The sequence below is a fragment of the Stenella coeruleoalba genome (assembly GCF_951394435.1).
Source record: "Stenella coeruleoalba genome assembly, chromosome: 12".
In the NCBI taxonomy this organism is placed as follows: Eukaryota; Metazoa; Chordata; class Mammalia; order Artiodactyla; family Delphinidae; genus Stenella; species Stenella coeruleoalba.
Genome location: NC_137158.1, coordinates 83,050,512 through 83,078,132, shown reverse-complemented (window position 1 = coordinate 83,078,132; position 27,621 = coordinate 83,050,512). Strand labels below are relative to the sequence as shown.

Below are 27,621 nucleotides of genomic sequence, written 5' to 3'. Positions count from 1 at the left end.
CCTGGGGACTTTCACAAGTTCCCAAATATAACATGTCTCCAAGCAAACTCATCTTACTCTTTCCTCCTCAATGAAGATACCGCTCTCTATCATATACCCAAGACATAAATGCCGGCCCCAGCCTTGATTTCACTCACCAGATTCAGTCACAAAATCCTGTCAACTCTCCTTTCTAACCATCTCCCTAATCCAGCCCTGTTTTCTGTGCCCATTGCCTCCTTTCAGACACCTCTCATCTCTCACCTCCTTCCTCCAGGCTTCTTATGATCCCCTCACCACACTTCAGGCAGAAGGATGAGGCCACTCTTCCATTTTAAAACCCTTTAAGGGTCCCTGCCGTTCTCGCCGCAGTGTCGATGGGATTCGGTCTCTTCTCCATCATTTCCGATTTCAGCCTGAACGACTTTCAGTCGCCTGGATGGAACCCTCGCCTCTGCGATTTCGCACATTCATTCTTTCTGCTCAGAACACACTTCTCCTGCTTCTCACCCCTCCTGCCTGTCACCTAGGGTCGATGTCACTTCCCCGGGAAGCGTGGCCTCACTTCCCCGGGAAGCGTGGCCTCACTCCTCCAGCCGAGGGCGTGTCCCTCCGCTCCGGGACGGCCTGGCCGCGCTGCCTCACAGGCCGACTGGCGGACGCGCACCGCCCCCACCCGGTCACGTGGGAAACTCGCGGAGGGCGGGGAGTCTCCTCTCGTCCGCTCGGCGCTCAGCGCAGCGCTAGACGCGCTGAAGGCACGGAAGAGGCGTCTACTGAAGGATGGTGCCCAGGCTAGTGCGCACCTTCCTTGAAACTCTGCCCGTCCCTCACCCCGCCAACCCCATGCTTCCCTCGGGGACCTTCGGCCGCCTCCGCCGCCGGAGGCGGGTCTGGCAGCGGATAAACAGGCGACGAGGAAGGGGTCGTTTCTTGGGGTCCAGGTGTGATGCGGCGGCCTCTGTTGGCCGGTGTCTTACCTGCGTGCAGAGGTGGTGGGTCTCCCCGAGCACCCGGGAGGCACGGGCAGGCCTGGGCTCCTCCAGCCTCTGGATTTCAGGTCGACGTGTAGGAGCGGCTGGTAAGCCGGTGGCGTCAATCAGGCCTGAAGAACTGCCCGGGCTGGGGAGGGGGGCGTGGAGGCGGGGGAGAGGGCCTCTCCCGTCCCACTCACACTACTCGTGAGCTCCCAGAAATCAGCCAGAGGTTGGCTTAGGCTCCCCGATCTAGAAATTCTGTAACTTTGGACTCTCCCTGGGCAAGTTTCTGAGCGGAAAGAAGAAAGGTACACCACCTTCAGATGAATGAGAACACGGTTCCTAGATGATACGCCCTAATAAACTCACACAGTGAAAGCAATCTGCAAATTGGCATTGAGGGCAAAGATAAACTTGCTATGAACCTTTGCAATGATGAAGGCTTACTTTGAGCCCTTAATAGATGAATTAATTTTGTGCTGTTTTTTTTTGAAATGACATGGTCTTTGCGGGGAAGATTCAGAGACTTTCATGATAAAGAAATGACTTGCTGTAGAGTAGAAATTAACAACATTGTAAATTAACTATATTTCAATAAAGTAAATTTTTTTTAAGTTTTTAAAAAGAAACGAGGTGCCTTAGAATGACAGTTCCCAGATGGCAGAGCTTGGGCTGAGAAGAGCTAGGGCTGCAGGAAGGTGGAAAGTCAGTGGGGGAAAGGTGACAGGTGCCGACATCAGGCCAGCAACGCGAGGTCCACGCAATCTCACCTGGGAAGTTGTCACATGGCCACAGTTTCCACCTCACCTGCAGGGTGGGTGCAAGTGAGACCAAAGGGGCTTCTACCCCACTCCCCTGGTGAGCTTGGCCTTACCTTGTGTTCAAGGTGCTTGCGAGGAATTCACCACTTCAATGCCAGGAGAGGAGGAAGTAGCTAATTCTTCCCTTCCTGTGGGAACCTGAGTCCTGAGTGGATCTTGGTTGCAGGCCCCATGCTGGGAAGAGCCTCTCGCTTATTTGGTGTCCTTATCCCCCCCCCCCCCCGCCCCCACAAACGCCCACTACAAGTGCAGCAGCAGACTCCACGCATCTCAGGTGCAAAAGTTTCCTGCAGTTCCTTTAGGAGGAGGCTGGGGGAAGGTAGAGATTGTGAGTTGTACCTTTTCTCTAATCCTAGAAGAATCTAACACCTACTATTTGGTCAATAAATATTTAATGAATTGAACTCAAGGAGAATACACATCTCAGAATTTATTCAACCTGCTAACACTATACCGAGATGATCTTTATCTCTTTCCTCAGCTTCTGCCATTCTTTCAAATAGAAAATGACTTATATTGAATTAATTGTCTTTACAGCCTTGGGCAAAACCACTGCCCAAACCGCCCCCCCCCCCCCGAGAGTGCCAGTGTGGGATATTCCTACGTACGACCTAGAATAGTCCGTCACTTTGTGCCTACCCTGCACCTATGAAGCTGAACCCTGTAGGGCAGGGCCGTAATGGGAGTCTGTATCCACCCACACTGTCTACACCTAAGCAACACATTCCTCTTTCCTCTTCTCTTTACGCACGGCAGAATAGGGGGCACAATAGCCAAACGCTGCTTTGTGTTTACCTGTGTTCTCGTGATGCTGATGTATTGAGAAGGTGGTGAAGAATACACAGTCAGAAGGCCATTGGAGGGCAACCTCATTCACAAAATAACATTTGTAGGGGCTTCCCTGGTGGCGCAGTGGTTAAGAATCCGCCTGCCAATGCAGGGGACACGGATTCGATCTTCCCCTGGTCTGGGAAGATCCCACATGCCGTGAAACAGCTAAGCCCGTGCGCCACAACTAGTGAACCTGCGCTCTAGAGCCGCGAGCCACAACTCCTGAGCCCGCATGCTGCAACTACTGAAGCCCGCGTTCCTAGAGCCTGTACTCCGCAACAAGAGAAGCCACTGCAATGAGAAGCCCACGCACCACAAGGAAGAGTAGCCCCGCCTGGCTGCAGCTAGAGAAAGCCTGCACGCAGCGACAAAGACCCAATGCGGCCAAAAATAAACAAAATAACATTTGTAGAACCAAATATATTCTAGAAGCTTCCAAGAGGAAAGGGGGCAAAGTGCATACCACTACCATCCATATCAAAAAAACAAAACAAAACAGGAAAAGGACGTTTATGTAGACGTAGCATTTCTGATAGCATTGTTCCTGAGGTGCCTTATCCATGAGGCGGTACTACAGTACTTTAAGTGGAAGTAAACGTGTAGTGGCAACATCATGTATTACCTGTTTTCTCCCCCAAAGTATTTTCTGAAACACACCAACATAATTCCCCTAAGAGACATTTCAGATACGTTAAGACAAAAAGTCTTCCCAAGACTGATTTCTCAACTTGCTTCCACCTTGTGTCCCATTGAATAAACTGGGCCACTAGGTGAGAGGGAGGAGAGAAAGCTGGGACATGGTGGAAAAACAGGAAATGTGCCAGGTCCTCCCAGCCCCTCATGATGGTGCTACCATCTTGTTCTCCAGCACATTCTGTTCTTGTGAATTCTGCACACAGTACTTCGACCCCAGGCAATTCTGCAGGAGGGTCCATCCAAGACGATTGGTGCCCACCTCTACGTTTTGATGGTTAATTTATAGAAAGGAATTTCATAGCATGGAGAGAGGAGTGTTTTGAGTTCTTTTTTCACAATTAAAATAGAGCCAATTCCTGAATATTATTGAACACTCGTGTAAGAGTTTTAAAGCATGTACTACCTGGTCATTCTAGCCTTAAGCCAGGGCAAAGTACAGAATCAACAATGAAAATCAAGACATTCTTTAAACTTAATTTTCCCACTCTTGCTTTATTTCATGAGGATGAGACTATAATGCACTGTGAATTCATTGGGGGAAAAGATCGACATTTTATAACATCATCTATAATCATGGAAGCCATATGAGTCCATTGGACATAAAGTTTGATAATAATGAAATATTGTAACTTACGTAGTGATTTCTACACTGGTACAATGTGGAGACGTTAATAGTGATGCTCTAGCTTAAGTCTGTAATCTGAGGCCAAATAGATTTTGTCCATTGGCTTCATCCCTTGTGAGCTAAGTGACCTTGGGAAAGTTAAACCTTCTCAGCCTGAGTCACCTCATCTGAAGTGGGGATGATAATAATATTGCCTGTTTGGAAGGTTGGATGAAACTATGCAGAAGGTCTGGCATAGGAAAGTCCTCAGCAAATGTTAGCTATTGTTGTCATTTTTTTTTCACCCAAAAGAAAGAGAGTGAAATAAGAGGGAAGGAAAGAAGAGTAAGTGGGAACGATGATGGGCTGGGGGCAAGGAGGGAAGCAGGAGGCAGTGTGGGGCAGCCGAGGGGGCGGGCAGCCTCCACCGCTTCCCAGCATCTATTGCAGACTCCGCTCTCAAACATTTTGTAAGATCCTCCTGTCAAGGTAATGTTTGAAAACTTCAGAGCACAGTGGCAATGGGCCTCCGAGAGAATAATTAACTCGTGTGATTATCTTGTTTGTGGTGCGTTTCCTCTCATGTAAGTCAATAACATCTTGGGATTGGGACACACTGTTTTCCGGACACTGCTGGTCAGTTCCAAAATGGTACATATGGAGGTGGTCCTTCTACTTCTTTTATTTCTGAAATCAGGTAAGACATGGAGATTTTTTCCACTTTAATCAATATATTTTTTCCTAGCAATGTATTAAAAATAGATCCATGATGGTTTCATGTGCAACTTGTTGAATTTAGCTTTTGACTCGTGAGATTCCCAGGTCATGATCTAAGAATGAGGAAATCTTCAAGAAATGTTTTGTTTCCCTCATGGGAATACTGGAGACAAGTGGGCAGAGAAAATAATGCATGACGTTCTCAGTCTAAAAGATGGAGCCCACGTGATGGTTATTTTAGTTAGAAAAAAAAATAGCCCAGATAGCTAACAACCCCAAAAGTTGTTAGTCTCTTTGCCTGGTTCTTAGTTTGGTTAACGTAGACCATTTTTGTTAAGGTGTCGTATTTTTCTGACTTTCAAATGTAAACAATGAAATATCTCTGACCATATTCTTTGACCAGTCTGTGGTTGTGTTGACCTGTTCTCTGTTTGTTATGACTTAAGGAAGGCTTATCCATACATATAAGTTTGCTTCTTATGCCTGGAGAAATCACAGGCATCGATCTGCAGGATGGTGTCCATACAATAATTCAACAAATCTCCACTGAGTACCTGAGGTAGGCCGGGCACATTTTTATTCATACATGCATATGTGTGTGTCCTTTACTAAGTCCAGCTTATTTAGCGGATACCATAGGTATTGTAGTAGATTTATACCCATTTCATAGATGAGGAAATCTGTCCTTAGGAAAATCACGTTATTTGCCTATTGACCAAACTCCCAGAAACCAGGACTTTAGCCAGGCCTTTCTGAGAAGGAATCTGATGCTTCTTCCCACTTTTTCAACTTTGCTTAAACTTTTGTTAAAATATTCTAAGCATGTCTTTGTAGTTCTTTTTTTTTTGACAGCTTTATTGAGATATAATTCACATACTATACAATTCATCCATTTAAAGCATGCAATCCAAAGGTTTTCAGTATTCAGAGTTATGCACCTATCACAGTACCTTTTAGAACATTTTTATTACCCCCGCAAATAAACTCCACACCGCTTAGCTGTCACCTCCAACCCCTCTTCTCCCCCCTCCCTAACCTCCATCCCCGCCCAGCCCCTGGCGATCACTAATCTACTTTCTGCCTCTGATTTGCCTGTTTTGGACATTTCGTTTTCTTTTTTTTTTTTTTTTAACATCTTTATTGGAGTATAATTGCTTTACAGTGGTGTGTTCGTTTCTGCTTTATAACAAAGTGAATCTGTTATACATATACATATGTTCCCATATCTCCTCCCTCCTGCATCTCCCTCCCTCCCACCCTCCCTATCTCACCCCTCCAGGTGGTCACAAAGCACCGAGCTCATCTCCCTGTGCTATGTGGCTGCCTCCCACTAGCTATCTATCTTACGCTTGGTAGTGTATATATGTCCAGTGGACATTTCTTATAAGCGGAATCATACATTATGTTAGTTGTTCTTCATATAAACAATGTATAGATACTTGATATTCAATTTATAAGCAGCCAGATAAAATTTTACGAGCTGTACTTTAAATCAGAGTCGAATGCATTTGAATTTAGTGGCGCCATCTAAAGAAATATCAAAGAAGAAACAGCAGAAAGTTGCATAAAGAGGTCTTCATGGGAAATGTTTGTGGGGAGTGGCACAGGGGTGCACACTCTATTTTATTATTTTTTTATTTTTTATTTTTTTGGGCACACTCTATTTTAGTCTATGGGAAGCGGGACCTGGAACTCTGGATACAGTGGGACACACCCAAATGTTAGAACAGACTTCTCTGTGGCAGGATTAACATACGTCTTCACCAACCTAGGGAAAAAAAGACTTGCATAAGCTCTTTTTGAAAGGAAGGCCTTTACTCTGTCTTTCCGTGGAAGTGTTCATCTTTCCAGTGCACTGAAATGACCAGGGAGAGGAACAAACATCTCCTTTTACAGCTGTTCTCAGTGACAGGCGGAAACGCAGTTTGCATTTCACAAACCACAAAGCCTTTTCTTTCAAACACACAAGCACGGGTGTACATATACACACTACCATGATTTTAAAAAAATACAAACCCACATTATTAATAAAATATACTTGTTTTGGTACCAATATACATCTACATTCAGCATAGAATATAAAAATACTTTTGTTACTAAAACAATTTGTCTAATATTTCTTGGTCAATAAATAAAGTGTATTACACCACATTGTCACATGTTCCCTGGAATTAAAGAAAGAAATTATTGGGGGAAAACTTTTCAAAGTAAAAAGAATAAAATTTATTCTCTTTTGGGATATTTCTTTGGTGTATCAGCTCCTAAGGTGGGTCTCAGCAGTTATATGCTATGAAACATACTAACATAACATAATTAAAGGGTGATAAAAATGGAAATTTTCTTGTTTTGATATCATTTACACCCCGGCCTGCTCTACTTTCTAAGAACGCTTCAAAAGATCTAATTTCAGTCTTTATAGGATATACTTTATAGAGTTCTTGTGTTTGTTTTTAAAGTCACATCCTGATCTATAGAATTTACCAAAGCACAACTCTTCCTGGAAATGAGAGCACCAATTGAGAGAAAAATACAGGATGACGACATGGGTATGGGTCTAAAATATCTATTTATCTATAATCTCTTGACACATGTATCAAGTGCTTTTTTGGTGTATTAAACAACATCAGTCAACTTCCTATTTAAGGATGGAACCATCCATCCTTCCAGTTTGGAGAATCTCAGGTCGAGGAAGGAAGAGCAGAGGCAGGGAGAGGGTGGGCTCTGCAAACAGCTTTGTCTTAATCTAGGAACGTGCATCGCACCCTTGTGGCGTGTGTGTTTTCAGGTGTTAAGGGATGGCCCTTCTGAGAATGAGGATGTGACCCTTTATGACCCTTCCTACTAGATAATTTTCATCAGTACCCAAACATGCTCTAGAATGTCTCATCTTCAAAAATTCCTGAGAGGACCTAGAGCTGATCACACTAAGTAAATCAGAGACAAATATCCTATGATATACCTTATATGTGGAATCTAAAAAAATGATACAAATGAACTTATTTACAAAACAGAAATAGACTTAAAGACACAGAAAACAAACTTCTGGTTACCAAAGGGGAAAGAGGGGGGAGGGATAAATTAGGAGGTTGGGAGTAACAAATACACACTACTATATATAAAATAGATAACCAACAAGGACCTACTGTATAGCACAGGGAACTCTACTCAATATCTTGTAATAACCTATAATGGAAGAGAATCTAAAAAAGAATATATATGTATAATTGAATCACTTTGCTCTACACCTGAAAGTAACACAACATTGTACATCAACTATATTTCAATAAAAATTTTTTAAAAACTTCTGAGATTTCATATGGCCTCTAGGAAATGCTCCTTTCACAGCCAGATTTCTGCAAAGACTTGTCTTCCCTGCTGTTCCCACCGCCTCTCTTGATCGCTCTTCAACACGCTCACCCTGGCTTCGATCTCCACCCCTCCCCTCAAAGTGGTCAAAGTTGCCAGGTTGCCTAATCCCATTTAGGCAAACTTTAGGAAACTTGGCTGTCTCCATGAAATTAACCTCTTTTAGCCCCTCACCCTATGGAAACGGCTGGTGTTCCACCCCAAAAGGATAGAGGCTGAGTCTCCAGGCTTGGAGTAGAGCTGCCCCAGCTGTCTCAGGCGCCACGTGTCTCAGGAGTACTCTTTGTAGCCTTGCGGTGAGAACATGGCTGAGGCACCCCTGGCCACCCTCTGCAGTAGCAAGGGGGCAGAGCGACCTTCAAACAGACTCTTTGCCTCAGATTTTATGTCCGAGGAAAATCAAGGCCATTGTTTGTCCCAGGCTCTGCTGTTGTTTCCTCAGAAATGCCAGAAAGCTGTCATCATCTTGGCAAAAATGATTTCTCTTTAATAAATAGTGAGGTGTCACTCTAGTAAGTCCAGTATAAAAATGACCATGTATGGTGGTCAAGATTTAGTCCAGCTCTTATTTATTCTCGACATCATCAACTCACCAAAGTTTTTGTATCTTGTGGCAGAGCCATTCAGAGTGTGCTTATCCCATCAGTTTAAGCGACAGTGCCACAACTAAAGGTTGCACTGTAGGAAATCGAATAGTGGCCTCCAGTTTCTACTTATACCCAAGGATGGACAAATCAACATCAAAAGTTGCCCTTGGTTGTCTCTTACTGTTCCATCATGATATGCAATTACTAGCAAACAGATCAAATTTTTTCTTATTTAACGTTTCATACCCATTAACGTAGTAACACGGAAGTTGATAAATAGTTCCAATCTATTAACCTAACAATCCAGTTGATCTTTTAACATAGTGCCATCTATTCATGGAACTGTTTTCCTAATTGAACATTTTTATTCACAGCCGCCCATTCTGCTTCCAATGGAGCAGCCAGTTTTACTTCGTTGATGGAAAGCGAATAGTTTACAAATTCATGAGAATTAAACAATGGTGTTGATGCATTTACCAGTTGTGCCACTTTTATCTTCCAATTGTAGGTCTCGGAGACCCCCTGGATGACTATGTAAATACCCAGGGAGCTTCCCTGTTTAGTCTGACGCGGAAGCAGCTGGTGACAGGAAGCATAGACGAATGTGCAACAAACTGTGAGGAGGAAAGAGATTTCATTTGCAGGTATTTTCTTGGTCACTGCGCCTACGCAGAAATCCTGCTGCTTGAGACGCTATTATGTTGATCACGAGAAATTTGCTCAGGGATTTATCAGCGAAAATAGGATTTAAGAGGAAAGAGGAATTTCATGGGATTGGAGTTTGGAATCTGTATTTGCTCTCTGTATCTGAAACCATACGGTTTCTTGTTAATTAGTGACCCCTTTAGAAAAATGCCCCCAAAGGAAGTTATTTATTTTTACACATGACATCTGCAGCTATTGTTCTGAGCTCTAGTTTCTAACATTATCGTCGATAAATATTTATTGAGGATCATGTGACTAGAAGTGTCCTAGAGCCTAAGGAGCCGCAAAGCATTGATACAGTGATCGGTACATGGGGAGATATATATATATCTCAGTATATATGATAGATTTTTGTGTAGATACAAAAGCCAGTGCTTGCCCTTTTGAATTTATGGTGTAGTCCCAGAAACTGGATAAAATATAAAAATTTTAAAAAAAAACAGCCAATGCGAGACATTGATAAGTGACGTAATCAATACGTGCTCTATGAAGATTCAGAGGAAACAACAATCCTAAGAGTTGAGATGACCAGGGAAGGCCTGGGGAGGAGGTGGGAACTGAGCTGGGCTTTGAAGGGTGAGATCTTGGTAAATAGTGACCATGCGGGAGGGATTCTAGGCAGAGGGCAGCGCGGCTGGGCACCTGTGAGAGGGACGATGAAAGGACCAAGTCAGCTGAAGCAAAGGTTCACACAGGAGATGGGGCAGGAAAGGAAGCCATGGACGGCTTTGATGCCAGACTCAGCATCCATGCAGGACTGAGGTACAGTGCAGGGAGGTGTGAGGGGAAGGGAGTAGAATGCAGAGACATGGTCAAGGGGAAGTTACAGGAGTCCACGTGGGCCCTCTCAGGAGTGGGTTTAAAGCACTCTGTTGCTTCTTTCCAGCACAAAGCAAATATTCTGGTACTTCATTAAGAAAACTAGTGAAGAAAGAATAAAGCAGTTGAAACAGAGGGGGGAAAAAGCGCAAAAATTTGCAGGGGGAGAAGGTAAAGGTAGAAGAAAACAAGAGTAGCTACCATGTTGCTGCATCCTTTGACGATACTTCATCGATACAGTGCCAGGTTGAATTGGAAGTAACAAATTCTGAGCTCCTTGATTCACCAAGAGAGTTATCTTTAGTCTCTTCCTTATGAATAAAACTTTGCTTTCCTTAAATAAAGGAAAAGAGTTGTGTTTTCTGGTTCTCTTCTGCAGGGCATTCCAGTATCACAGTAAAGAACAACAATGTGTGATAATGGCTGAAAACAGCAAGTTTTCCCCAGTCCTTAGGATGAGGGATGTCGTTTTATTTGAGAAGAGAAGTACGTACAACGTTTTCTTCCTTCTCCCCATTCCCCTCCCCCTTCCCTCCCCCAGCCCGTTTAATGTCTGTAATTTATCAGACCAGCGAATGGAGGCGCTATGGCGTAGTGAAATTGAATTTGGAGTCAGAAGATTTGGCCACTAACCCACTACGTCAACCTGTATATATGACTTTACCTTTTAAGTTTCATTTCTCTTGGTTTAAAAACGAAGGGATTGGATTTACAAAATCACTTCCACCTCTATGACCCTGAAAATAAGATACTGAAGATTTTATTTTATTTTTAAGGAGAAGAGGGAGAGTCTACAAGTTTCTTATGATCTTGGTGTTTTGTTCTGCAGGGACCACAGTCCTTGGTCTGAAACCTGGAGAAATAGCAAAACTGAGGTGTTTTCAATCTGCAGTAACATTTAAATAGAGAAAATATCCTTATTTTCACTCTTACATGTTCCACTTTTTTTCAGGCATGGTCTGTATTTCCCTTAGACTTTGAAAATGTGCAGAAGTTGCAGTTCCTTTTCCATAGTTTCCTTGAAAACTCTAGATCTTTCGTTGTCTAGGATCACGGGTGGCCTAGATTCCTACGGAAGTTGCATGTCTTCTGAGATGTGTAAAAGTTCATTAAGTCTGTACGAAGATTTAAGTGAATAACGATGCTTTCAAAACTATTTCCTATTCTCTGTTGCTGGCGAGGTAGTAAGACTATTCTGATAACAATTTTGCTCTCCAAATATTCTGTATCAGAGGTGTTGAACTCAACCAGAAACATCCTATCTCACTGATTCTTGACAATGGCTTACAACATTCTAGTTTCCCCACAAAACTCTAAATAAGATTTTGAGAAGTGTTTTTTTAGGTTAGGATTCTATCTACACATTGGTTCATCTTCTTAGGTTTAATTACCTGTGCGTCTGCTATACACACTTCCAGCCCACTGTTTAGCTCTAATCCTTGAGTCTAAAGTGCAGATTCAATCTGAAGTTTATCCGTTGACGTTACTAGTTCTTACAATCCCACTGTTCGTCAGATTTTTAAAAAGGCTGGTGGGATACTCTCTGCAAAATGCTAACATTTAAACATGCCCTTTGTAAATTGTTAACCAGAGGATCATGGGGGTGACCTCTAGGCTTAGTTTGGATAGTTGAAGAGTTGCCTGTTTTCAAGGTGATGGAAAGGAGCAAAAGGTTATATAAACTCTGGCGGGTACATACAAATAAAAGAGAGGTCAAAAGTCAGTCATTTTTTGGTGCTTGTTTCTTTACTGTGGAATATTGACCCACTGTTAAATTACCTGCCAGGGTTTTTCTGGGAATGGTCAGTGTCAAATTAGTTACATCTCTACTTTTGCCACCATGGCCACTGCTGCCCCTTGGGTCTAAGCCGCCATCATCACTGGCTGTACCACCGCAGCGGCTGGTCTGTAACTTCCCTGCTTCAAACCTTTAGTGCCCTAGAAGACAGTCGAAATACCCACCAATTGCTGCAGGGCCTTGTATTATTTAAGCCTACCTCATGTGCGGGGCTTACATCTGCCCCCGCTCCAGCAGGGCAAGCACACACCTCTTCACCCTGGACCCTCCTCTGTTCTTCCAGCTCCTTCTCATCTCCCAGATTTCAGCTCAAGCATCACCTCCTTTGAAAAGTCTCCCCTGACCCTTGGCCTCCAAAGTGCCTTGAGTTTACCTTTTTGATAAGTGTAATATATCTACTATAATAATATATCTCAATGAAGATATATCTGTCATCTTTATATAGAGCGTTGGGTCTAAAGCAGTAGCTGCTGTAGGTGTGTTAGAAGTCCTTTCCCCAGATAATTGATTGATTAATTTAAAAACTTGGCTAAAGTGGGGAATCGTAAAAGATGACACAAATATACCTTAAATATTTTATATTTTCACCGAAAACAGAAGCTTACATTGGCACCTTTTGATGTAAAGCAGAGGCTTTTTTTCTTTGAACCTGGGGTCACCAACAGGAGTTATCTGGTACATTTCTTGCATAAACCACACTCTAGTGACGTGTCTACGATAAGTAGTGTCCTTCTCTTCAAACTCATATCAACTATATGAATGGATTGCTCTCAGTGGATATGATGACAATTTTTAAAACTATTCAACTCGAGTCCTGCTACCTGCAGGACAGGCCAATAAATCAAGAGATGATTTGCTGGGACAAGGAATAGAGACTTTATTCAGAAAGGCAGCCAACCAAGAAGATGGTGGACTAGTGTCCCAAAGAACCATCTTCCCTGATTAGAATTCAGGCTTCTTTTATACTAAAAGGGGAGGTTGGGCTGAGGTTGGTTGCTGCAGACTTCTTGGTGTAGGAATCCTTTGCTCTTGCAGCTGGCCACATAAGTCCTGTCACAATGTTCCTATAAACCTCCAACGAGATAAGTGTTATTCTCTGTTCTGCAACCTTTGGTCTCTATATGAATGGGAAAGTGTTCTACCTTTAGAGGTCAGAGCCTTGAGAATGGGCTATCCTATGTATTTCAGGTTATAGGCAACATTCTTAACTTGTAGCAAAAGCAACAGAATACAAAAGTGAAAGACACAGATCCAATATGGAATCAGATTTGTTCTTCCCTACTACACCACGGGTTCCATTTCTCTTTTTTTTGCCTGTTCCATCCGCACTACTCTTTCCTGCTGAGAGTTTGTAATGGAACAGGAGGCAACAAAGCATTGTGCAGAGATGCGTGTTGACCTTATTCCAGCCTTACAGATTTGTTGCAGGGATTATGATGAATAAATGTAAGGAAGCTGGCACTGAGCCCTGCACTTGGCACGTACTCAATCAACAATAGCTATTGTTTGGGATTGACATATGTACACTCACATGTATAAAATAGATAACTAATAAGAACCTGCTGTATAAAAAGATAAATAAAATAAAATTCAAAAAAAAATACTATTCAACTCTTTCAAATCCTTGAAACCATTCAACTTAATTTTTTTAAAAAGCTCCATTTTTCCCCCCATTCATTTCTCAGTTTAGATCATCTGTAATCAAATAGAGCTGTATAAAAAGTTTTGGAAATAAAAGCAACTGATTCTTGGTAAGCATATAACCAAACTGGTAGGAACACAGTGGGTGGGCACACCCGAAAGTGGCCTGCCAGCCGCAGATGCCCACCCTGCCACAAGTGGGCCATAGGTGGGCACCTGGCAGCGTGTTTAAAGGCAGGATGGGGCCCACTGGGCAACCGGTGCGTTGGTTAAGTGGAGGCTGGTTGCGAGCATCTTCTGTAAACATTGAAAGTAGACCACAGTCATATCACCTGTTTGACACTTTTTTCATATTTAAAATACTACTGGGACCTTCCAAAAGTAGAAGTGGCTTGGATCTCTTTCAACCTCTGAAAACCTGCTGCCCACCTTGTGAAGAAGCCCCCATCCCCTTTCCCATCCACTTTCTCATGATGCTATTTATTTTCTCTGTTACATGTGTCACCACAAGGTTGTCTATTTCACAATCTGTGTTCTTGATTACTTTCTGTAACCGGCCCCCATGACTCCACTGGAATGTAAGCTCCACGAGGGCAGGGCCTGTGCGGTTCCTACTCTTGGTGTTTCCAGCATCCCCAGCACCCAGCATCTGCCCGGCACAGGGAGGGGCGGTAGTTTTGAGTAAAGGAAGCAATGCCCCACGTGGCTTAGTTAACTGTAACTCTTAGATGTAAAAGACTGTCTTTTTAGATAGCGGGCAATGGCGTCCTTTCTCTCAATGTGTTCAAGTAGTGCAGGGCTTCTTCATGATTCTTCTTGTTGTGAAAGGGATTGACCACTGTTTGGACTTCCTTACAGTGTACCTTTCAGAGTGCAAGACTGGAACTGGGAAGAATTACAGGGGGACCATGGCCAAAACAAAGAGTGGTGTCGCCTGTCAAAAATGGAGCGACAATTCTCCACACGTACCCAAGTAAGACTTTCTCTTTCGTCTCCGTGTTCACCTCTTATACTCAGAGTGATTCCATTATTTCTGACTCAAACCAGATCATGTGACTAGCGGGTATGGGGAGAAACTTCTTGATGCTGGGGCAGAACCGTTCGATTATTTATGGAATAAAAGCAGACAATGGCTGCTTTCCATTCATTCTTGTATATATGCTTTTCTGGAAGACTGAGAACAATACAAAAGAACTATAAAACCATGAATTCTAGGCTGAATCTGAGAAAAGACCAAAGATGACTATGCTTAGAAGTGAATTAGTCTAAATCAAATATACCATGTGTTCACCTCAACATTGTGAAAAACAGATTATCTTGCAACTTGCCTATTATTTATTTTAGTGTCATCCTTTTGGGGCTTTGCCCAATATGGTATTAGGTGGATTAAGTTCTCATTAACAATGCTTATCAAGTGGGAATTTAGTGTCTATGACCCTTCCCCCTCACCTACCCAAACAAATTGCCTTTATGCATCCCTATGAGATGGGCAGGTCTCATATTTCCAGCACATTAAGGCTTATTGAGGTTAAAATGATTAAACCAAATGGCCAAATCATGGAATGTCAAGGGCCTTAGAGATAATATAGGCCGTCTTTACCCCAGCAGATGAGGAAACTGAGATCCTGGGAGGACCAAATCTACCAAACACAGGTACATAGAAGAACCAGAAACAAGAGCTACCATTTCAGATTTCAAGTCTTAGGTTTTTGGGGTTTTTTGTTTGTTTTTTTTTTAATTTTTGGCTGCATCGGGTCTTAGTCAAGGCACGCAGGATCCTTGTTGAGGCATGCGGGATCTTTCGTTGAGGTGCACGGGCTTCTCTCTGGTTGTGGCATGTGGGTTTTTTCTCTTCTCTAGTTGTGGTGGGCAGGCTCCAGGGCTCTGTAGTTGTGGCGCACAGGCTTATTTGCCCCACAGCATGTGGGATCTTAGTTCCCTAACCAGGGATCGAACCTGCATCCACTGCATTGCAAGGCAGATTCTTTACCACTGGATCACCAGGGGAGTCCCAAGTCTTAGGTTTTTAATCTAATTTCTTAGGTTTTTAATCTAATTTCTTATCGCTATATAGCAACTCATCTCTGAAAATGAGCTTCACTCCATCCTCCCAGTCTCCCATTAATTCTGGATGCATCTCAGAGAGGATGTAGAATTTGGCATCAGACAGATCTGACTTTAAACCCTTGAGATACTACTTATGAACTGCTCAAGCTTAGGCAAGATTTGATTTGTTTCACATGGCTGTGCCTCAGTTTTCTCATCTGTAAAATGGGGATAATAACACCTTCCTGAGAGGGATTTTTATTAAGACTACATTAGAGAATGCATAGAGAAATTTTAGTGTAATACCTCGTGCAGAGTTCACACAGATAAAAGGGTGTTAACTTCTATTACTTTTACAGAGAGAAGGGCAACTGACAAAAGCAGGTGTTGGGAATGCATCGTGAATTTGGCAGGCTTCTGAGGGCTTTGTATTTCTACTGTGCATAAAGACACTTTGGCTCTACTTCCAGGACTTGGCTGTCCACATAGTAATAATAGTAATATTAGCTACTCTACTGAAGCAGGCTATCAGCAGAGATACTGAGAATTGGGTGACACGAACGCTCTAGCACATAGCCGAAATGCATTTGGATGACGCCACCTCGAATCACAGACGGGAAAGAGAGGGTGTCTTATCCTGCCTTGCTGATGACATGCTGATCTTAAAAATATAGTCAAAGTGGTTCTTTTTCATCCTCCACAGCTTTTCACCTGAAAAGTATCCTTTAGCGGGATTGGATGAGAACTACTGCAGGAACCCAGACAATGATAAGAAGGGACCTTGGTGTTACACCACAGATCCAGGCACGAGATATGACTACTGCGACATTCCTCAATGTGAAGGTCAGGGATGGCTCTAGAAAATGCTTTCCTATCTGCCCTTCGTCTGTGGAGTAATTTGCTGTAAATCAATGTTCTACAGGGATATTAATAATCAATCAGTGCTGTGTTTGACAGAATCAAGTAACACATGACCTCTTGGAAAGGCCCAATTTTGCACATTTTCCGTGATTGATCTAAATTATTTTTATTAAAATGTACTTCAACAGGGACTAATATAAAACTAGATATAAACTCTAGATGCAAACTTCTTATGCTTAAAGCTCTGACACAGTATAAAGCCAAAAACATATTTGCAATTAAATCATTAAAATAAAATCACAAAATCAATACAATTCAAATACACAATATTAATTTAACACGGTAGACTTTGTTGTTTCATTGAAACCAAGCAATGAACCCGTTTTTAAGTCAGGATTGTATCATTTTAATGGACCAATCAATTTAATAGTGCACCTCAAAAGTCAATGCTAAAGATTTAAAACATCCTATTGAAAAATCTTCGTTTCACATTTCCTGCTCTATTTATTGGTGCAATGGGGGAATGAACAAGGGTGAGATATGTGTAACCACATGGATAGTGTATGTACCACGTGAAGCCTCACTTCCCCATCACTTTTTCTATTCCAACCATGGGGATCCTTTACCTGTACACTCTGTTATGCGGTCATTTGGCCCTTCACTGACATGAGAGCATCATTTTTGCATCAAGTCTGCTTCTGTTTTCCTTATTACCCCATTGTTCCCACGTGAGGTCATGAACACGAGCAGGAACCCTAGCACTAAAATCCTGAGAGGATGCTGGCTTATTTGGCAGTTATCCACACGACCAGAATAATTTCATAGAAATTTTTAAAGACCGCTATTGGAATGGGGACCCCAAATATCAAAAAATTCTAGTAGAGAACTTACAGACTCCTGAGATTATGTTCAACCTCTCCCCTACCCCCTTCCCACCCACCAAGGACCACACATCCCACTTTGAAGACATGGCATCATGGAGTTTCTGGATTTGGTCAAGACTGTAATAGTTGAGAAGGTATTAACCAAAATATACTAATTTTCCCATTTGAAAAAGAGAATGACGTTATAGATTGTATTAGAAAGTTAAGCCTTTATTGCCAGTTTTGTTGCCAAGTGATTGTGGGAAAAGTACCTCGAACAAGCGGCAAAGGTATTAGACATGTCTAGTGGAATTCTAGTTTTTACTCCGTTTCGCTTCGTCCATTTCAGTTTCTTTCTTCCTTTCCTTCTTGTCCGTTCTGCCCAGATGAATGTATGCATTGCAGTGGAGAACATTACGAGGGCAAAATTTCCAAGACCGTGTCTGGACTTGATTGCCAGGCGTGGGACTCTCAGAGCCCCCATGCTCATGGATACATTCCTGCCAAGTAAGTCTCACCGGGGGTGGAATTAGATGTTTATGACTCTGCAGCGTTATGGGTAATTTAATGTTATTTAGGTATTTTAGCATTCCTCAAAAAGTGAACATACCTGATGTTTTTGAATTTCAAAGTTTGAATCTTCCCACATGACTACAAATGAAGGATACATTCTTACTACTCAAAATGTGGTCCATGGTAGAGTGATATCATCTGAGAGTTTGTTAGAAATGCAGAATCTCAGACCCACTGAATCTGAATTTGCCTTATAACCAGATTCCCGGCTACTTCGTAGGCGCATTAAAATTTAAGAGGGGCTTCCCTGGTAGCGCAGTGGTTGAGAGTCCGCCTGCCAATGCAGGGGACGTGGGTACGTGCCCCGGTCCGGGAACATCCCACATGCCGCGGAGTGGCTGGGCCCGTGAGCCATGGCCGCTGAGCCTGCGCGTCCGGAGCCTGTGTTCCGCAACGGGAGAGGCCACAACAGTGAGAGGCCCGCGTACCGCAAAAAAAAAAAAAATTTAAGAAAAACAGATACATCTCACTTGTGTATTTTCCAAATATTTCCCTCTTCTCTTTCTTCCTTTCCTTTTCCTTCATAGTGATGAGAGTCAAGGCTTCCTAGCCTATGATCTGTGGATGGGCCTTAGGGCTTTGTGGACCCCTCAACATTTTATGTGTATTTATATCAGTACATTTTTCTGGGGTTGAGGATTCCTAACTTTCACTCGCTTCTCAAAAGGGATCATGAATCTATAATAGAAATAAGAGTCTCTGATCTAGAAAGTAATGATTAGTTCTACAGTACAATGTTCTACATCTTCTAATTAACTGTACTTAATTGTACGCATTAATTGTACTTAAAACACCTCCCTCTCTGTAGCTGCTTCGGTCTTTCTCTTCTTTCCAGGACTACTATAGGATTATAACGGGGCTTATAAAAACTTATAGGCAAAGAGACTAAGTCACATATTTCAGTGTAGAAAACAGCTCCACTGAATTTCTGTACCTTCTATTCCAAATAGCTATCTTAAAACACAGCTGTTTGCATTTTCCTTTCCCTATTGTATTCCAAAGAAGAAATACAGTAAACCCTCAAGGCTCAGAATTGGGTAAATTTACTTTCAGGAAAGCAATCCTGCAAGAGGATTGCTTAAGCCGCTGCTGGTTGCTCTGTCCATCCTGACTAAGCATTTGCGGTCTCAGGAAGGGACGTGAAATGAGCCCAGAGGGGCACGAGGCGTGGCGTGCAACTCGCAGCCTCAGTCACTGGGTCCCTGTGGTTGAGGGGACTCTCTGGCCTGCACACGGGAGCATAGCTTATCCGCCTCAGTTTCTATAAGCTTGAAGGCTAGCAGGACCAGAACTGGGTAGATCAGGAGGACAATTCCCTTAAACTATGAAGACACCAACTTCTCAGCTGTACTGTTTACTAGATGACTATCTCTAGCCAGTAAGTACTTTGTGTTTTAAAAATTGCTATTATTTGCAGCTGAATAATTGGAGTTGGCTTACCTCGGTTTTACAGATGGCCAAAATGATAAAGTTGATCCCATTCTATGACTTTTGCACATGTAAACTGTTAGAAAAACAATCCTTAGAATACTCGGCTAATCTTTCTTATGAGATTGTCGTCACATTGAGGATAACCTTCACCCAGTCACCTCCTTGGCTGCCTCGCTGTGCCTAGCACACAGCAGGTGCTCAATATTTGCTCATTTGAAATGATTCTCATCCGTGGACGTAAATGTTCAGTGCTGTTAAAATCTTTCTTGCACGTTCAGATTTCCAAACAAGAATCTGAAGATGAATTACTGTCGTAACCCTGATGGGGAGCCCCGCCCATGGTGTTTCACCACCGATCCCAGCAAACGCTGGGAATTCTGTGACATCCCGAGATGTAGTAAGTATGCTCATACCCAGTCCTCAGGGATCTTCACCTGTCCCTCTCTTGGTAACAAGAGTGCCATGCCTGAAAATTGCCCTATAAATTCCGTGGGATGTGATTACTCTTTTAGAACAATTTGTTGGTTACTATAGGTAATTGATCAGAGTATCTAGTTACTATGGGGTTTTTTTGGTCCCGTAACATAGACTTCTGCCTTTTTTGAGTACAGATGAATGTAGGCTTTTGGGAGCCATCTCTGACCCTTATGGTTCTCTAGCGCTAAAGGCAAATCAGACCCATGCCTTCTGGTACATGGATTTCATTATCAACCAGAGTTCTTTTTAATTGTAAGCACAGAGGTGTCTCTGGATGTCCAGCTTTTCAGTATGTTCAGCTTGGGAGGGAGCAAGAGGAGAAGAGAGGTCGGGAGAGAAGATGAAATGGTAGACCTCGCAGGAATGAGTTGGAGAAAACAATTTTATAATATTTTCCTTCTATGAGAATTTGAAGCAAGGCACTGAACAAGGGCACCTGAGACCGTTAAGAAGGACTTAGCAGGCCGTGAGGGCCGGCTTCCTGTTCTTCGCTCTGAAGGTCACCCTTCGGGACGCTGAGGTGCCTCGGTACCCTCCTTCCTGACGAGCAGCAGTTTCTCTTTCTGTCATCTTCTTTTTTTTCTTGAGACTTTTTTTTTTTAATTGAAGTATAGTTGATTTACAATATTGTGTTAGTTTTGGGTGTACAGCAAAGTGATTTGGTTATAGATATATATATATAGATATATATATAGATATACATATATATATATATTCTTTTTCACCCGATTCTTTTCCATTATAGTTTATTACAAGATATTGAATATAGTTCCATGTGCTATACAGTAAATTTTTATTTACCTGTTTTATATATGGCAGTGTGTCTTAAGAATTTCTTGACTTCTCACTGCATACCCTTTTCCTTGGAGACACTATTTTCTTTCTTCCCACGGACTCTGTTGTTTGGCTTTGCGGAATATTGGGGGTCCAGTTATGTTTACTTAATGAATACTTTATTTTTCATAAAGGAGGTTGGATTGTTGGTACACATGCAGATTTGGGGTGGGATGTGACACATGTTGATCCTTACCTTGTGTGATGAGCTGAGAATATAGAGAAAACAGAATATAGAAAGCAGCATCTATTCCAAGGGTCTTGTCCCTGGAGGAGTTCCTCATGAGATGGTCTTGGAAACATCGATTCTACCACATCAACTTCTTCTGAAAAATGATAAAAAATTTTCACATGCCAATATCTGGGAGGATGAGTGGAAAAGAAGACAGGCTGACGCTCCCTGCATCCATCCATTCCCCCATAATATCCATCTGTGAATCCTTTGCTTAAAAAACATTCATTTGTCATGTATTTTTCCCATTTAAGCAACACCGCCACCATCTTCTGGGCCAACATATCAGTGTCTGAAGGGAAGAGGCGAAAACTATAGAGGGACAGTGGCTGTCACCGTATCTGGGCACACCTGTCAACGCTGGGGTGAGCAGACACCCCACAAGCACAACAGGACCCCAGAAAACTTTCCCTGCAGGTAAGTCTGCTCCGGTCTCTTCCCAGGCAGCTGGATGGAAAGTGAAATCCCATTGACTTTGCTTTGGAGTCAGTGACAATAGAAACCTAGGCTTACAGCATTTGGGAATGAAAACTGTCCAAGTCACATGCAAGGGAAGTGAAATTTAGCGCTGATTCTCCTAGAACACTGGTTCTCAAAATGTGGTTTCCCAGGCAGCATTATCAGGAAATTTGTTAGAAATGCAAATTCTTGGACCCTATCGTAGATCTACTAAATCAGTAACCTCGGAGTGGGTTTCAGCAACATTTTGACGTTTGTACTAAACGTACAGTAAGGCTTGAGAACATTTAAATTCCAGGGCCATGCTATACGCTTTTGGAGGCAAAGCAGTGTAGAAAATACCCATTGTGTTTCCAGCATAGAGCACAGCGCCCAAAGCCATGGGAAAAGACCGATTTTGCTCCATTAGACATAGCCCAGGAATATATCTCAATCATTCACCCAAGAGAAGCATCTGTGCCATAATTCTCTGGAATCCTGCTCTGCTTAAGTTCCCACCCATTATCCAGTTTGTATAATTCTAGAGAATTAGCTGGATACACAGCCAGCATCACTATTAACAAGCATGTGTGCACTTTGTTATATCTTTAGCCTTTTTGGAAAACCAAACTCACAGTCGCTTCTTTTTCAGAAATTTGGAAGAAAACTATTGTCGTAACCCTGATGGAGAAACACGTCCATGGTGCTATACAACCAACAGTGAAGTGAGGTGGGAATACTGCACGATACCATCCTGTGAGCCCTCTCCATTATCCACGGAACGTTTGGATGCCCCAGGTAAGCAAGGGCAATGAGAGCTTCCTGAGAGCTCCAATGCACTCTGTATTTTTCTACTCCAGGAGTAGCACAATACGCAGTAGCTCTGTTTACGGTTTCATTGTGTTGTGGTCAGAGAACACGCCTTATGATTTCATTTATTTTCAATGTGTTGAGGCTTGTTTTGTGGTTCAGAATGAGGTCCTCTTGGTGACTGTTTCACATGCAGAATCTGGCTTCTGCTATTGTTGGGTAGAGTGTTCTACAAAAGCCAATTAGGTCAAGTTGGTTAGTATTGTGTAGCTCTTCTGAATCCTTACTACTTTTCTGTCTCCTGTTCTATTGCTTACTGAGAAATGAATGGTGACGTTTCCAGCTTCAGCTGTTCGTTTCAGTTTTGTGTTTGCTTTATATATTCTGGAGCTCTTTGTCAGGCACTGACACACTTAGGATTGTTGTCTTTTTGAAGAAATGACCCCTTTATCATTATGTAATATCTCTCCTTATCTCTAGAAATAGTCCTTGTTCTAAAATCTACTTTTGCTGAAATGAATACAGCCATAAGAGCTCTATTTTTACTAGCATTTGGATGATATATCTTTTTTTCTTTTTTTTTTTTTTTTTTTTTTGCGGCACGCGGGCCTCTCACTGTTGTGGCCTCTCCCGTTGCGGAGCACAGGCTCCAGACACGCAGGCTCAGCAGCCATGGCTCACGGGCCCAGCTGCTCCGTGGCATGTGGGATCTTCCTGGACCGGGGCACGAACCCGCGTCCCCTGAATCGGCAGGTGGACTCTCAACCACTGCGCCACCAGGGAAGCCCGATATAACTTTTTTTTTCCTCAGTCTTTTAATTGAGATGTTTAGACTGTTTGCATTTAATGTAATTGTTAACCTGGTTGGATTTAAATCTACCATCAAATTAGTTATTTCTACTTGTCCTATGTGAATTTTGTTCCTTTTTTCATCTTTCTCTGCCTTTGCATTAATTGAGTATTTTGTATTGCCTCATTACCACTGATTTTAGTATTTTTTAATGTTTACAATATACATCATTAACTCCTCATATTCCACCTATGAATAATATTATTTTACTTGATGTATAATGTAAGAACCTTACAACATTGTACTATTTCCTCCCTCCCGAAATATTGTGCTATTGTTCTCAAAGAGTTTACTTCTATTATGTTAGAAATCTCACAATAAATTGATACTATTTTTGCCCTGAACAGTCATGTTTTAAAGCAATTATAAATTTAAAAAATCTTTTATATTTACTTTCATTTATTTATTTCTACCATTTCTGCTGTGCTTCGTTTCTTTTTGTTTCCATCTGATGTCGTGTTCTTCCTGTAAAAAACTTAACCTTTACCATTTCTTGTAATACAAGTCTGTTGATGATGAAGTCTTTCAGCATTTGTACGTCAGAAAGAGTCTTTATATTGCCTTCAACTTAAAAAAATAATTTTTGTTGGGTATAGAATTCTGGGTGGACAATTGTTTTCCCCTTTTACCACTTTAAAGATGTTACTCTATTATCTTCTGTTCTGAGTAGTTTCTGATGGAAATCTTATCTGTGTTCCTCTGTATCTAATATTTCTTTTTTCTCTGGTTGCCTTTAAGACTTTCTCTCATCTTCAGTTTTCAGCAGTTGATTACGGTGTATCTAAGTCAGTCTGTTTGTTTTTTTACTTATTTATTTATGGTATTTATCCTGCTTGAAGTTCTCTGAGCTTCTGGTGTTTGCTGATTGTTGGTTTTCATTAGTTTTGTAAAATTCTCAGCCATTACTGCTCAAATATTTCTTTTCCCTGCTCGCTCGCTCTCTCTCTCTCTGTTTTCCTGTTTGGGACTTCAATCACCCAAATATTAGACCATTTCATATTGCCTCATACCTCTTATATGCTTGTTCTACTTTTTTCCCCCCCAGTTTTTTTCTCTTTCTCTTTGTATGTCAGTTTAATATTTATCAATCTATTTTCAAGTTCACTGATACTTTCCTCAGTTGTGTTTAATCTCTTGATCAGTCCATTGAAGGAATTTTTCATCTCTGATAACATGGTTTTTATTTCTAGTGTTTGCATTTTCTTCTTCTTTTTTTTTTTTAAAAAAAAGAGTTTCCACCTCTGCTGAAATTCTTCACCTATCCATGCATATTGTAGTATGGTACTACAAGATCCTTCAACATATTAATCACAGTTACCTTATAATCTCAATCAGATAGTCTCCACACCTCTGTCTGGCTCTGAGTCATCACTGAGTCTGGCACTGTTGATTGTTCATCACTCAACAGTGGCTTAATTTTTCCTTTTTTTTTGGTGTGTCTTGTAATTTTTAATCAAATGCTGGATATATATGTAGAGGAACAATAACTCTTGAAGCAAATATTATTTACACTTTGAAATGGGCACCCTTCTTCTTTTATCAGTATGTTATGTGGATAATTGAATTGATACAATTAACAGATAAAAGGAATTTGAGTTTCCTTGTTGCTGCTTTTACCTTAAGTGAACCACAGGTTTCAAATCCCTGCAGTGATGGGGTGCAATCACTTTGTGCTTGGAGTAGGGTCTGGGGTGCTGAAGAGTCTTCTCAGTATTCCTAATCCCTTCTCAATTGTTAGCAATCACTGCATGCCTGCACCACAGACGTGGGTCATGCCACACTTCTAACTTGACCCTTGTGATAGACTACTGTTTCTTGTTACTCACTGCTAAGATTTTGGTGGAGGTAGGCGTTCTCTATCTTCCTGGTTTACCCTCAGCCTTAGATAGACTCTGTGCACCTGGGCTTTGAAGGTAACGTTTTTCAGTATTCTTGCCCCTTCTTCCCATGGAGCTAAACTCTAACTTGTATGTGGGGTGAGTCTTGGGTGGAAGAGTAGCAGACTTCTGTTTTGTGTTGGTGAAGTATCCTGGCACAAGAGAATTTTCTGCCCCTCCTCCAGGGTAATAAGATTTTCGTCCTACACCTCCCCGAGAGGCAGTGGATCTTTGCCTTGGTCCTGGGTGCAGGACCATTTCCTGCCCCACTCCCCAGCAGCTTGAGGTTTTGGCTTTGTATAAGCAAAGAGTCTTGGGGAATGCACAAGGTTTTCATGTCTTCCTCACTGTCACCCTGTCGTCACCGGCAGCCTACACCAATGAATGTGTCTCTTTCTGGAGACCTGCCCAGTTGTTCTCATGATCTCCCAATGGAGATCCATAGAAGAGAGCCTGCACACAAGTGCAATGTCCAGTTATAAGCACTCTGCCGTGCTTATTTTTTTCTGAGTTTTAAATTAAATATTTACCGAAAAGTTAGGTCCTTAAAGTTTTAGAATGTTATGGATCTATTGTCTTCTTTGCATGTCCATCTGCCTGCCAATATGTAAAAAGAGAAGAGCGTTAATTCCCAGAGATGACTATTCTGTTTGTTTAATAAATTATTTCACATATTTCTCTGTTCTAGTCATTATTTACTGATTTCTTCTATTTCAATTTCAGCACCACCTGAACAAACTCCTGTAGCCCAGGACTGCTACCAGGGTAATGGGCAGAGTTACCGAGGGACATCATCCACTACTATCACAGGAAGGAAATGTCAATCTTGGTCATCAATGTTTCCACACCGGCACCAGAAGACCCCAGGAAACTACCCAAATGCGTACGTCTTTGATTTTTAACCATTAGAGGAGCAACAGCCAACTTAAATTCCTGTTAAAAGGGCCATGCTTTAAACAAACGTCTTAGGACCAAATTTCCTTTGGCTCCAGACTATGAGACAAAATATCTCAGGCAGCTTTTGCTTTTGAGCAAAATTTCTGAAAGAAGAGAAGCTAGAGGCTGGCTATCTTTCCTGAGTAGTTTTGCAGAAGCAGGGTGGGAGATATAGAGGGGCTGAGGTCATAGTAGTAAAAAGCTGAGAAGAACAAATGATCAAGAGCTTAGAAATAGCATCATTCCACAGCACCTGCTAAAGATCAGTGTCGTCTTTCAACTATGGAATTTTATCATTTCATCCTCCAACTCCTGAAGGGGTTTTGTGTTTGTCATTGAGTAATAAATATAAATACTTATCACCACCGGGTGATAAATATAAGTATTTTTCACCTGACCTGTATAGATACATTGGGTCCTGAGCACTCGTGGTCTAAAGGGATACGAGTTACCAGAACATTAGGAGCAAAAGCAAGAAGGCAGATTAGAGTCAGAAAGTATACAGATACTGAGAGGCAAAATGGACATACAGATGGACGAAAGCTAGGTCTGGTCAGACCAGATTTTCTGCGATAAATGGCTGTAAAACATACGGAAAAACTGTTTTCACATGATGGACAACAGGCAGCACAGGACAGACTTTTCAGAAAAGAAAATAAATTAGAATAAATTTACCAGTACCCTGGTTTTCTTCCTGGAGATACTTCCTGGACTGCAGTTAAAGGAGGTGGAACCAAAGCAGACCACAACAGTCTTGCTAAACTGAGGACACAGAGATTGGAGTTGGGGATTAGTGAGGCAGCTTGGATTTAGTAGGCTGGGTAATCATGAGGAAGGATCCGTGCAGAGAAAGAGCTCCAGAAATATGTATAGAGTTCTCCTGAAGTCTCTGGCTGAATGTAAAACTGCAAACGCACAGGGAGAGATTCCACAATGTTAGTGGGACGAAGAACAACTACCAGGGAACAGGGAGATAAACGGAGATTATAGAACTCACACAGCACTAGGAGATTCTGTGTTTGCAGAGTTGAGATTCTTACTAGCCAGAGAGGAGAGACTTCATGGGACACCTTGGGCATTCAGTAAGGAATCCAGAAAAGTCACACTTTAGGGGTAGGATTAGTGTATTCCTGGAATAAAGGTTACTCTAGAAAAACACCCTAGCAAAGCTTTAAAGCAATCCTAAAATGAACGTAATGATCTCCAAGTAAATTAACTGTCTTCCAGAAGAAAAGTCAACACTCTTGAGAGGAAAATAACAAAATCAAGCCACTCAGTAATGTGGTATCTACAACGTCTGGCAGAAATTTAAAAATTACTAGACATGCAAAGATCTTTAAATGTGATCCATAATGAGTAGAAAAATCAGTCAATACAGACTCAGAAATGATAGAAATGATGGAATTGGCAGACAAAAAATTCTGAAAGATATTATAATTGTGTTTAAGGATTTAAAGAAAAATAAGAACATGAAAGAATCAAATGGATAAGCTAAAGAGAAAGGAAACTGTAAAAGAGGCAAATGGAAAAGACAGAACTAAATATATATATATATTTAAGAACTAAATATATATATTTAAATATATATCTTAAATGAAAAATTCACTGGATGTCTTTACCATCAGGTAGACAATACAGAAGACATTACTGTTACAATGACATGACATGACATGACATGACGTGACATGACATTACAGTAGACATTACTGTTCTAATTTTCTTACAGTATGCATGATGCTGTATCATACTAATACACGTTTGAATGTGGTAAGTTAGAGAGGGATATTGTAAATCCTCGAGTAACCACTGAAAATGAAAACTCAGAGGAATAGATAATAATAAGGATATTCAA

The 27,621-nt window shown here is 41.8% G+C and overlaps 1 protein-coding gene across 3 annotated transcripts in view; it reads left to right on the top strand.

Annotated features, from left to right (window-relative positions):
* Positions 1–4,556: 4,556 nt before the first annotated feature.
* Positions 4,557–27,621, top strand: part of PLG (plasminogen) — a gene marked incomplete at both ends in the record, with an annotated part of 44,421 nt that continues 21,356 nt past the window's right edge. For all 3 annotated transcript variants that reach the window (XM_079939967.1, XM_079939968.1, XM_079939966.1), the window contains 10 exons: positions 4,557–4,605; positions 9,087–9,222; positions 10,482–10,588; positions 14,400–14,514; positions 16,291–16,430; positions 17,698–17,818; positions 19,594–19,712; positions 21,113–21,275; positions 21,949–22,094; positions 25,557–25,716. In XM_079939967.1, coding sequence (XP_079796093.1) covers positions 4,557–4,605; positions 9,087–9,222; positions 10,482–10,588; positions 14,400–14,514; positions 16,291–16,430; positions 17,698–17,818; positions 19,594–19,712; positions 21,113–21,275; positions 21,949–22,094; positions 25,557–25,716 — 1,256 coding nt within the window. The remainder of the gene's footprint in view (positions 4,606–9,086; positions 9,223–10,481; positions 10,589–14,399; positions 14,515–16,290; positions 16,431–17,697; positions 17,819–19,593; positions 19,713–21,112; positions 21,276–21,948; positions 22,095–25,556; positions 25,717–27,621) is intronic.